Source organism: Protopterus annectens, chromosome 5.part1 (assembly GCF_019279795.1).
Source record: "Protopterus annectens isolate FY-2018-M chromosome 5.part1, PAN1.0, whole genome shotgun sequence".
In the NCBI taxonomy this organism is placed as follows: Eukaryota; Metazoa; Chordata; order Ceratodontiformes; family Protopteridae; genus Protopterus; species Protopterus annectens.
Window position 1 is genome coordinate 444,526,668 of NC_056736.1, and position 13,629 is coordinate 444,540,296.

General features: G+C 37.5%; 1 protein-coding gene across 1 annotated transcript in view; it reads left to right on the top strand.

The window, feature by feature from the left end:
* Positions 1–971: 971 nt before the first annotated feature.
* Positions 972–13,629, top strand: part of LOC122803216 (prolactin receptor-like) — a 288,478-nt gene continuing 275,820 nt past the window's right edge. The window contains exon 1 of the mRNA XM_044072822.1: positions 972–1,299. Coding sequence (XP_043928757.1) covers positions 972–1,299 — 328 coding nt within the window. The remainder of the gene's footprint in view (positions 1,300–13,629) is intronic.

The window sequence follows — 13,629 nt, forward strand, 5'->3', positions numbered from 1 at the left end:
TTATCGGCCTTCATAATTCTTAAATTGTTGTTGTCAGCAATTTCTTTTAGTGCATGCTTTTCTTTCTAAGAAAGAATTAAAAACTTCCTGTTCACTTTATTGTTATTTAATAAATCCCTTATACATTCCTCACATGCCATTTCAAATATTTTTACGGTGTAATTTAGCCCTGGATTGAATATAGAGGGTTTAACATAGCGTGATGCTTCTTTAACATGCACATCACTTAAAGTGTAACTTAAATTAAGTTTACATACATATTCTTTGAAGTGCAAAACAGTATGAAAAACATCTGCTCACTGAGCTGAAACAAATGTTAGCCCTAATTTTAAAACATGTCCGTGAGTATTATTCAGTTCAAAGGTAGATAGGTTATATCTTGGTTTCATACCTGTCTAATTGTCCATTAAACTATCCAACCTCATCCATCCTCATGGTCTCAGAGTTCTCAATCAGTCCAGTTTCACTTTGTGGGCTCAAAGAAAAGAAGGGGCCATATTTTTAGATCTTGCACCTTTTAAGTTGTAATCTGTGATGTTTTCATTGGGAAGACGAAACAGTAGTTCATTAAAGCCATTATTTTTTCTCTTCTCAGCGTTCTCCCATATGTTCTGCTCTTTTTCTGGTTCTTAAGCCCTCTGAGGTGATCACTGCCACTATTAAGGGGACGTCTGTTTTTGTCAGAAATCTCAAGATTACCATAGGACCTGTTGTTTACAGAGATAAAATTCCAAATTTTACTATTGATCCCTTTTCTTCTGAGCAGGATCGAAGTGATTGTAGGCTACAGCATTTTCATACATATTTAAGTCTCTACTGAGTTTCTTGTTTTTGCAAGAAATGATAATTCCTTCCAGTCTTTCTAGTTCATTTAACATATTCTCATATTCAGTAGAAAACATGATATCATTTCCATAGTTGTTACAGATACGTGAATACAATACTATAATTGTTTCTTTTAAAATACTCATATGATTCAAGTTCTTTTTAATAAGCAGTTTGAGAAAATCCATGCCTGCTTTGTTGATGTATCCTTGCATTCTACTCCTGGTCAAAGTGACACTGGGTTGCTTCAGGTTCTTTTGGATACTATTGGAGATATACAAAAGTTGTTGCATCTACTACTGGATGACAAATTTTCTACAACAGGTAGAGACAATGAACTTAGTGTAGATGATGACAATGTCACTGTTATAGCCACCAACAAAGTGACACATGATATCCCCAGAGCAATAGAATTTGAATACAAATATGTCATATCTGTGTTAAGTAATAAATATGATCTCCTCAGGAAAATTGGTAAAATAGTGACTGAAAATCCTTCTAATAGTTTGAAATACAAAGAAGAGTGTGCCGAATTATCCAAACTGCTCACTAAATACAAATCCTTGGACTTGTAAAACAAGTACTTTGAAATGTGCATTTAATTACATATAGTGCCTAAAGGACTTAGATTTTTCAAGTCTCCCAATAGAGTTAAGGCATCTGATCCCTTTTTCATTACATTAGTTGAATTTTTCAACAAAGCAGGCATGTATTTTCTCAATCTGCTTCTTAAAAAGAACTTGAATCATTTGAGTATTTTAAAAGAAAAAAATTATAGCGTTGGATTCACGTATCTGTAGCAACTATGGAAATTATGTCATGTTTTCTACTGAATATGAGAATATGTTAAATGAATTAGAAAGACTGGAAGTAATTATCATTTCTCACAAAAACAAGAAACTCAGTAGAGACTTAAATGCCTATGAAAATGCTATAGCCTACAATCACTTCAATCCTGTTCAGAAGAAAATGGATCATAGTAAAATTCGGAATTTTAACTCTGTAAACAACAGGGCCTATGGCAATCTTGAGAGTTCTGACAGAAAGAGATGTTCCCTTAATAGTGGCAGTGATGACATCACATCTGAGGGTTAAGAACTAGTAAAAGGCCAGAACAGATGGGAGAACACAGAGAAGAAGAAAATAATGGCTTTAATGAACTACTGCTTCATCTTCCCAATGAAAACATCACAAATTACAACTTAAAAGGTGCGAGACCTAAAAATACGGCCTCGTCTTTTTTGTTTCAAGCCCACAAAATGAAAATGGACTGATTGAGAATTCTGAGACCTCGATGACAGACAAGGTTGGACAGTTTGACGAACAATTAGACAGGTATGAAACCAAGATACATAACACGTCTACCTTTCATCTGGATAACACTCATGAACATGTTTTAAAATCAGGGCTAACATTTGTTCCAGCTCTGCGAGCAGATGTTTTTTATACTGTTTTGCACTTAAAAGAATATGTACGTAAAATTAATTTAAGTTACATTTTAAGTGATGTGCATGTTAAAGAAGCATCACGCTATGTTAAACCCTCTATATTCAATCCAGGGCTAAATTACACCGTAAAATATTTGAAATGGTGTATGAGGAAGGTATAAGGGATTTATTAAATAACATGAAAGTGAACAGGAAGTTTTTTAATCTTTCTTTGAAATAAAAGCATGCACTAAAAGAAATTGCTGACTACAAAAATGTAAGCATTTAAGGCTAATAAGGGGGGTGGGTTAGTTTTAATGGAACAAAAGTCTTATGTTGAAAGTATGGAATTGATGCTCAGTAATGAAGATGAATATTTTAAAGTAGATGGGACGAGCATTATCAAATGCTATAAATATATACGTGCCTTTCTTTTGGATAATCTTTTGGAAGGCGATATTAATAAAGAAGTATTTCACTTTTGTAGTATAGAAAATCCCAGGGTTGGGGTTCTGTTTGGCATCCAAAACTGCACAAGTCTATGGTTCATCCCCCCTTTCAGCCAGTAGTGTCAGCGCCTAATTATATAACTGAAGGGATTTCATTACTATTAGTGTGTTAAACCCTTTAGTGAGTAGATTGGATGCATTCATCAAAGATTCATGAGATTTTCTGAATAAATTTCATGAATTTAGTATTAATTATAGTTATAGACCTGATGTTAATGTTATTTGTACCAATGACATTTGTTCCTTATTTATAGCTATTCCTCATCCGGAAGGAATTGAATGTGTTAGAATGTTTTTTTACAAAGCTTACAAATATTCTTGTTCAGGAAGTGAATTTTTATTGCAACTTGATAGAAGTTTTATTAGACAACAACTATTTTGTTTTTAACAGGAATTATTACAAACAAAAAAGAGGGGTAGCGATGGGTTCATCAGCAGCCCCTTCTTTTGCCAACATAGTTTTAGGCTGGTGGGAGTATGCTATATCATTTGAAATTTCTAAGAATTTTAAAGTGTGTTTTTATAAATGCTTCTCTGATGATTTATTTTTTGTTTTAGAAGGTAGTAACATTGATTGTCAGAATTTATTGAAGGAATTGAATGAAAAATCTGGATTTTAAAAATTCACTATCTGGGATGTTGGTCATACAGTTAATTTTTTAGATATTACACTATATTGGGATGCTAGCAAGAGGCAATTTGAGAGTATGATACACAGGAAAAATACATTTATCAACAGTTATTTGCACAACTAGCAATCACTCCACTTTATGAAGAAAAATATACCCAGGGGACAATATATTAAAGCTGGTCGTACGACTACCAGCGACAAAAAATTAGAAAAAGAATTAGATTTCATTATGAATTTATTTAAGTATAGGGGATATATAGAAGCTTCCTTAAAGGAAATGGAAAAATACATCAAACAGAAAAGTTATACCCTCTTTCAACCTATTTTAAAGCTTTCTTTTGTGAGTAACAAGAAGGAATTAGTATTGGAGATAATATGAAGGACGATAAAAGGTTGATGTCTGCATTGGATATGACAGTTGATAGTGATACCATTCGTACTATTATTAGTAATAACTGAAATTCCTGCAAGGTACCAGAGAGTTAGCCGATGTGGTAGGAGAATTTCCTATGTTCGTGTACAAAAGTCACCATAATATGAAAAATTTACTACAAAGATGTAATAACAAAAAATAATTAGATCACATTAAAGTTCCCCCAGGAAAATATTAGCTATGTCTAAATGTGGACAATGCAACATTTGTAAATATATTCACAAAGGGCATTTTATTATGTTAGACAACCTCTCCTATATTATTACCATTAATAGGAGGTTTAATTGTCAAATGAAGGGCGTGGTGTATTTCTGTGCATGTTCAGGATGCTCAGCCTTTTATATTGGAATGACCACCAGGAAGTTACTTGATAGAATAAAAGAACATCTTTATTATATAAAAAAGAAAGATCTGAAAAGTGCTTTATATAAGCACACTTTGAAGTGTTCCAATTATAAGAAGTTTTTATTTTCAGTTATTGAACAGGTACAAATAGATTTGAGAGGGGGGACTTAAAGAATTTACTTAAACAAAGAGAAGCTTTCTGCAGATTAAACTGGTAGCTGACAAATCTCCTGGGCTTAATGATACAGTTAATATCAAATGTTTTTTGAAAAATATGAGAGGGTTTGTTAATAAAGGGCATTAACGAAATGTATTTTATGTGAATAGCATTATTATTTAATTATTTAATTAATGAATTGGGTAATTGATGTAATTTGTATGTGTATTTAAACCTGGTATATTTGTATTCTGATGAAGTCTTTTTGATGAAAGTGGCTAATAAACCAAGTGAACTCTATTGTTGTTGAAGTTCCCTTGCTGATTCCTATATATGGTTTTTTGTTATTGGTGACTGAACATCTTCATGGTTGTTTTTTTAGAAAATAGGTGGAGTAGACAAATGATATCAACACCTTAAACAGCATGACTGAGGACTACAGAACAGGTATGTGGTTGTGCGTCAGGTATGAAAATAAGATCCATAAGAAAAGCTGGTGGTGGAATGTAGAAGTCTAGGAAGTCATCAAAAGAAAGAAGGAGTCCAAGAAAAAGTAGGACATAGAAAAGATGGACTTGACTAAGAAGGAATACTGCTTGGCTAAAAAAAAAAGGCTAAGAGAGCAATAGTGAAGAACAAGGCATCAGAGACACTGTGCCAGGTTCTGGAAAGAGACTTTGTAGATGGTCAAAGACACTCTCTCTGGTTACAGGGCAAAGACAGAAAGATAAAGAGGATGGTTATCAACCCTTCATAGTGGATGCCAGCAACAACCTGTCACCAGCCACAGGAAATCAAAGACAGATAGAAGGAGCATCCCCACAGAAGTTGTACTGCCCCAGACACAGCCAAAAATGAAAGAAGAGGAGGAGGCCACCATAGTAGAAGTAAGAACAGTACTAAGGAAAATGAAGTCAGAGAAAGTAGTAGGCTCATATGAGGCCACAGCAGATATGATGAAAATGTTGGATGAGACAGGGGAGAAATAGCTCCTGAGTTTACTCATAGCAGTATGGAAAGAAAGACGTATCCCAGATGGCCGGAGGATAAGCATACTAGTGCTAGTGAACAAAGGGGGCATCCAAAACTGTGGGCAGTACAGAGGTCTCAAACTCCTTTCACACTGCTTGAAAGTGCTGGAGATGTTAACTGATAAATGAATATGCAGAGTAGTAGAAAGTAGGATGGGAGATGAGCAGTTTGGATTCAAATCATGATGCAACACAACTTACCTGATGTTTGTAGTGTGACAGATAGTTGAGAGGATCGCACAATTCCTGGGTTGGAGAATATGCATTTACCCCATATTTGTGTGATCTTGGAGTTAGTTTATATAATTAGCAGGAGGTGAAGGGGGTGAAGGAAGATTGTCCCTCTGCAAGAAATAATATTTGTTTGACTTTTAATGAAAGAAAATTTTGCATTTTCCAGAGTTGTTTCTGGATGAATGCATACTGGAGTGTGGACAGTGGCATTTTTGAAGTTGACATTGAGTGTATTTGATTAAATGTAGTACACCTACACACACACACACACACACACACACACACACACACACACACACACACACACACACACACACACACACACACACACACACACACACACACACACACACACACACACACACACACACATGCACACACGCTCACAGACACACACACACACACACACACACACACACACACACACACACACACACACACACACACACACAAACACACACACGCGCGCGTGCCCGCGCATGCGACTACTAAAAGCGCTCGTGTGCTAGAAGCATGCACAATTGCCCACTGTCACTTGCTTGAAAATGCAAGTGCTAGAACTCCCACTAGCCCAATATTCTGTATCTAGTTATCCCTCCCAACACCCAATTCTATAACATTCTATAGCCTTACCAGAGCCCAAATTCTAAAATTAAAACCCCAACCCATTTCATAAACCCAGTCCTTTCTCCCTAACCCTAAAACTCACTTACCGCTCCCAAACCTTAAGTTACATGATCGGTCCCTAATCCTAAAATCCCCTTCCTGCTCCCTAACTCTAAAACTCCTCTCCCTCTCCCTAAACATAAATCCCCTTTCCACTCCATCCTCATGGCTACCACATTTACCTCGCTCAGACTCAGACAATGAGTGAGTTTAGGTAAGGAGTAGTGGTAGATGTAGTAAAAAAAAAAAAAAAGAACAGTAATTGTAAATACTCATAATTATAGGTGTATTTGTGTTCATGAGTTCTTCAGTTATTATCTTTGACATTATAAGTGAGTTTTTTTTTTTCAAAATGCTCTAATTATTTCCTGCTAGATACTGGCACTACAGCCAGTTGCCATTAACCTCATATCTCGTTGGGCATATACTCAGTCATAGCTTACAGTGTCATATTGTTTATCAGCCTCCATAATGCTTTACATACAGTTTTCCCTATTCTTATTTTATGAATACATTGTCATTAGTTCCTGTGGGAAGTTATACATTTGTCCTAAAGGATGAAGAATTGCATTTAGTATATTATGCATCAAAAATGATCAGCCAGACGGCCACATAAATGTAAACCATTATTTTGGGCCTGTTGCTTCAAACAGAATCAGACAATGCAAAAACATATATTTTCCTGAATGTAAGCCAGATGTTAAAAAAACAGTTTGTTTAGCCAGTGACATATAACATTTTCTGGTAACTTAACTTTTAGGCATGCAGCTGTGTAACATGTGTTTTCAACAATCTTCTGGCAGAACACATTCAGTTCTAAGAATACAAATAACTGAAATATTCTTGGAATATTTAAATAAGGAAGTCTGCAAATGCAGTTTCTCATCAACTTGGAATGTAAATGAAGAATTGAAGCCATAGAGGAAGTAAGACACGAGGATGGGTTATTTAAGAGATGTAACAAGCAAAACAGAGCTTTAAGAGTTCAGTTTGCTTTGTCCTGTCCATTTTCCAATAAACAAGTTGGGGAGTTGTTGAATTATATTCTGAAGTGAAATTTTAGTCTTCGAGCCTGGATAATAATGCACATCCCCTGAAGGGAGTGGCCTAGGGATGGTCAGCAAAAACTGAACTTTGGGTTGGACAAAAGACAAATAGAGTATGGTGTGGCATCTGTAGGACATATTCCTTTAGCTGTTTTACATACATTGCATTTACTGTAAGCCTAGTAGTTGGAATACATGTTCATAATTTCTTTGTCTGAAATGTACCTAGTGCAGAAGACAATCACTGCATTATATCTCACTGGTTCTGTGAAGCTTCAGCTTTCATTTTGACCTTTTTTGGCAAACAAGCTACATTACACTGGGAAATGAAGAAAATATATCTGAGCCTAAGCAGGTCAAAGATTTGCCCAGTGCTACTTTCATCTTGTATAATACTTTGGCAATGCTTATGTAATATTTACAGCTAGAGTTCCACTTTTTATCAGATTTATAGGATTTTCAAGGCTATTTTATAGCCACCCTCAGTCTTTATGTGGGTCTATATCAGGACAACGAAAACACATATGTGCGACTACATAAAAGTTGACACATAATAAGCAAAACCTGTAAATAGCGAATGGCCACATAATTGAATTTTTTCCTAGCTTGCCCCCCACACCTCCCCTAACTAAATATACCAACTCTGAGATCGCACTATAGTGAAGGAAAGGGCAACTCCATGTAGTTGGCCAACTACCTCCTTGCCCTGTGACATATTCATCGAATCACTTAAATGCAGTTCGATGAATATGTGTCGCTTTTTACGTGTTTGCCCAAAAGCAGTCTTGTGCTTCTAATATAGACCCCTTTATGTCCTTTCTCAAGGAAGGAGAGGCCAGTTAGTCCCAAAGTAAATTTGAAAGTTTACATCCAGTCGTCCAGGTTCATTTTGAAGGAAGATGCTGAATTATGTTGTTTAACTTGCAGATTAAGTTTATTCCTGAGAAGGGAAAAGGCATTGGGTATGAATCTATCTCTCCATCATCTTCTGTTTATCTGTTGATGAAGGTTCAGATCCCTGGCTGTAATGTTAGCTGAGGTATTTCACTTACTGAGATATTAGACATCAAGTACCACTGGACCTCTAATGGCATGCTAAGCAAGCCTTACTTAGGTTATCCTTCAGGAGTCTACAGGACACAGAGCAAAGGAACAGAGCTTTCAGTCTCTCCTGATACTGAAGTTTATTAAAGCCCATGATATTTTTTGTTAGGATACTGTGGGGCTTTTCAAATTTGCTGAGATGATAAATTAGATATATACCAAATGGAGCGTTTCACTTTATAATGGGTCTAATAAGTTTGTATACAGGGGAAGAATAAAATCTTTGGATCTAGATGAAATACCTTTGACTACTAGTAATAGAATAATTTCCTGACTAAAGTTGGCATGTAATGATCAAAGGGGAGGGAACTGTCCACCCAAGTGGCCTGGTCTTTGATAATCTTTAATTTAGTAAGGGTATGTTACCTGTACTACATACTGTTGGTAATTTCTGTCATTACATTTTTTGTAATCCAATTTAAGGTCATTTTCAATATACCAGGTGATAATTAGAATAACTTAGGGGCTTAACTGGGGAAGAAAGAACTAAGTGTCCCCCTCCCTGAGAAACTGTGTGTCCTGGTAAGAGTCCCAGTCCCTGAATTTAAAACATTTTTAAGAAGTCTCTCTTTCTCTCCCCCCCCCACTCTTTCTTTACCATCAGATCCACACTGGTCTCTTTTTTCACAGTTAGATCTATGGTACAAAAAAGCCAGGATGTAAATCAACTGGCTTTAGGTCCTTCCACTCAACTGCACTATTCATTGTCTCAAATGCTCTACATTCCAGCTAATGAGAGAAGTACAAAAAATGCACATATATTTAGGAGAAGCCCACAGCTTTGAGTCTGAATGTCATGAGTGTGTGTGTGTGTGTGTGTGTGTGTGTGTGTGTGTGTGTGTGTGTGTGTGTGTGTGTGTGTGTGTGTGTGTGTGTGTGAGCGTGCATGCGTGCACACTTGTTAATAAAGTAAACCCACTTATATGAGCACTGTCAAGTTAAGTGACTTGCTCAGAGTCAGACTGTAGGCAAATGAAGTAGTGTTAGAAAGAAACCAAACTCTGTACTTTTGACTACAGGAAAAAGTTAATTTAGAGTGAATCCTCTGCACCAGTTGTCAGATGATTCCTCATTTTCTGATAAATCACTGAAGGTTAAAAGTCAATGAGGTTTACAGACAGTCAGTCAGTAATACCAGTCATTAGAGTTTCATTTTTTGCTGCTCAGAAAATGCATGGTGATGCAAAACCTGTCATTCTTTTATTCAAAGTAAATTAGAGTAGTCTGCCTCTTATCTGTCTCCTGTATCACAGAACATCTCCGATTTCCTCTGCCTTTCACATAGGAGTTATTTAGTGATTTCACTGTTTGCTATTGACCCGCGGTATTGGTGCGGTGGTAGCATTGTCACCTCACAGCAAGACGTTGTCGCGTTCGATTCTCAGCTAGAGCGTCTTCTGTGTGGAGACATGCGTGAATGGGCGTGCCTTCATTGAAGGTTGTGCATCAGGGCTGGTAACTCTGCACGTAAAAATCCACTACCAAACATTAGCGGACCGGAGTTCCGCTGTGGCGACCCCTAACCAGGATAAGCCGAAAGACACAACAACAACTGTTTGCTATTTGACTATGGATCCCAGCAGGTATCTTCTAGTTTAATAGGTTGCCAGATGCATTTTCAGTATATGGGGAGGTTCAAGGGCAGTGGAGTTTGCTGTTATTATGTTGTCTAATTTCAAAGTAAAAGTACTTTGTTTTGTTTAGCAAATGGCTGTCAGTGCTTTTGCTGTAAAATGTGAAATACGTTTTAAACTAAATCAAAATCTCTGGTGCAAAACAAGTACAACTTGCGGTTTTTGAATTTGTGTTATGATATTATTTTTCTCTTTTTACTGAGACACAAATGTTTTTGTGTCATTCTCCCACTTCTGTTGTATTGTTAGCTTCCAACAAGATTTGTTACACTGTTAGCATACTAACACTTCAGCTAAACCAATAATCCTTGAGCACACAGATTTAGTTATTCTGTGTGTTTTGCATATTGTACAGATATGTAAAATATGTAAATACTTTATTAGACTGTGGCATTTATTGTTTTTCCATAGGAAAATATAGGTAAATCATATTTCAGTTGTAACAATAGATTGTGGGTAAATAGTTACCATGTATTTATTTTGGTATTCAAATATCCCACCAGCTACGTACTATGCCCGATTGTGCAACAGTAAGAAATGAAGCCTCGAGTTGCCACTGTTCCTCTCCTTCTGAAGGATATCAGTTTCTGAGGGGGCTTTGGCAATTATGCCTAGTCTGCTGTCATCTGCAAATCTGGTTAACTGGACATCCTGGTTATCAGTTTTTAGATCACAGAATTTGATGCTAAACAGGAGAGGACCCAGTACAGGCCTGGAGAACTTGACCGGTTACCTTAGTACTATTTGAAGAGACACCTGCCATGCAAAGTATGTAATGTGTCTGTCTTTTGGCCAGTTGACTACACATCTCGCCATATAAGTATCTACATTTATTTAATAATGTTAGTTTCGCTACAGTTCCAGCATGCAGTATGTTACTAAATGCTTTGGCCAGGTCAAGATAAACTGTATGAACAGCATGACAACTTTCGATAGCTTGCAACTTATACAACCCCTGGAATTAATGCGTAAGGTTAAACAGGTTTGATCTCCCTTTGACAAAGCCAAATTGTTGGGTTCAAGCCAAAATGATGATTCTTATATCAAATTAATGAAGTAGGTTATGATATGCTCCAAGGCTTTACAGATGAGACTCATAAGGTTGACTGGTCTGTAATTTCCAGAATCTGAGGTACAGACGCTCTTCTGGGGGTATCAGCATAGCAGTGTGCCAGGATTCAGGAACATAGACTTAGGCTAGGCTTAGATTTTACATTTTAGGAAAAGTTCATTGAGAGTCTTATGCTGTTTGATAAGCATTCAGGTATGTTGTTCTGACCCATGGAGGAAGTGTTTCTGTTTTTGGTAACACCTTAAAAACATGTTCTTTGGTAATAATAGTGGGTGCAAGGGATTTTGGGAAGAGTGTTGCTGAAAGAGATCTTTTGCTGGTGAAGATTGTGGGGAATTTATTTGCTAGTGTATGTACTATATCAAGTGGGTCAGTGTGGGGGTCCCATTAAGGAAATGGTCAGGGCAATGTTGAGTGTTATTCCTTATTTTTCTAACATAGCTAAAGAAGGCCTTGCGATTATCCTTCATTTCTGTAGCTAATCTCAGTTCATGGGTTGCATTACTGGGCATTATGGTGCTTTTTATTTTCTTGTTTAGTCTTATGCTGTCCTCATTCTGAGGAGCTTTAACCTTTTTGCACAGTTTAAGGATCATCTCTCTTGTTATAAAGTTCTTTATGATGGTTGACCACCAGGGTGATTTATTTGAAATTTCTCATTGTAATTGGCTCAAGATGGGACTGCTGAATCTATGCATAACTGAGCATAAAACTTCTTAGTGAAGTTGGCTGCAGAAGTACTAATGTCATGAGTAAATTATTTTCCATATAACTGTATAAGGAGATTAGTTGGTATAATGGTTGATGTCTTTGCCTCCCATGCACAAGTGCAAGGTTTGATCCTGACCTCTGGCCAATGCCTGTATGGAGTTTGCATTTTCTCCCTGCATCTCTGTGGGGTTCCTTCCACCTCCCAAGAACATAATGTTTCCATCTCAAACTCACCCAAGAATGGAGCTGTGGACAGCAGTACAGACTCTAGATGGTGCCCTGTAGGGGGAAGAATTGCAAAGACCAACAGCTTTGGGAATAAACTGTAGTATGCTGTATGCTCCAGATAAGAGAACATGGATCACAGACTGCATTGTGGCAGGACTAGCCACTTAATGGTGCAAAATATGGCTCTAGGTGATTTTACTGAGATGACTAATGTTGCCAATTGGGTATGGGCATGGGCATTTTCTGATGCTAAGGGGGTTGAGGACTCGGCCTGCTCCAACTTATGCCATGTACCCATAATAATGGTGGGAAGAGTGTATGTGCACCCAGTGGCCAGTGTATGCCCACCATAAAGCCCAGCAACCCTGGGTCAATAAGCTACTGGATGGCATCCAGTTGCCAGTGGAATACTTCAGTCGAGTGAAAGCTCAACATAAAACCAATCAACCTGCCAAATGTGAACTAAGAATTGTTATGGTCAGTGTAGGTTCACTGACAGGACAGAGTTTGAAAGTGGATGACATGATGATAAGGAAGAGGCTGGACATCTTATGTAACCATTAGTCAAGATAGAAGGGCAGTGCAGAAAAGCCATTTGGTTTGAGATCCAGAATCTACTACTCAGGAGAAGATCAGACAAGAAATGATGTGGGAATAGTGGTGAGGGATAGGCATTACAAGGCAGTGAGGAATATCATCAGAATTAATGACAGACTCATGGCAGTCAGACTTTAGGGTAAAGACAGGGCAGTATTTATAATCTCAGCCTATGCCTCACAGCAGAGTTGTGATTGTAAGGAATACAGTGCATTTAGACGGCAGTTGCAGGACCTACTAAATAAAGCAGGACAAGATAAATTTGTGTTGATAACTGGTGACCTGAATGCACTATTGTGACTGACTAACTGACTGACTGACTGACTGACAGAACAGACTATGAGGACTGCCTGGGTCCACATGGGTTGGGCAACAGGAATAAAGAAGGAGAGTCATTTCTAGATTTCTGTCTGTCAGATATCTTGATCGTGACCAACAAATGGTTCAACAAGAGAAACCGTCAAAAGATCACATATAAGTGTGGCAAAGACGTAACTCGGGTAGACTTTCTCCTAGTAAGAAAAGGGCAGTGGAGTAGAATCAGCAATTGCAAAATTATCCCCAGTAAAACAGTTGGCCCACAGCATAAACCACTGGTTGCCATAATCAATTCCAAGCAGTGGTCAGAGAAGGCTCTAAGGTCAACAGAGACTATGATGAAGACCTGGAAATTGACTGGAGGAAAAGCATATGAATTCAAGGAATTATTCAGGGCTTTAGCACCTCAAGAAGAAGAAGAAATAGCTGGAGTTGAAGAAGAATGGCAGTGTCTCAAAACAGCATGTGTGAGGAGTGCAGAACAGATATGTGACCAAGGTAGGTATGGAAATAGGGTACATCAGGAAAGTCTGGTGGTGGAATGCAGAAGTCCAGGAGGTCATCAAAAGAAAGAAAAGAGTGCAAGAAAAAGTGCGAAATAGAAAGAAGGACAAGGCTAGAAAGGAATACTGGTTGGCTAATAAACCAGCTAAGATAGGAG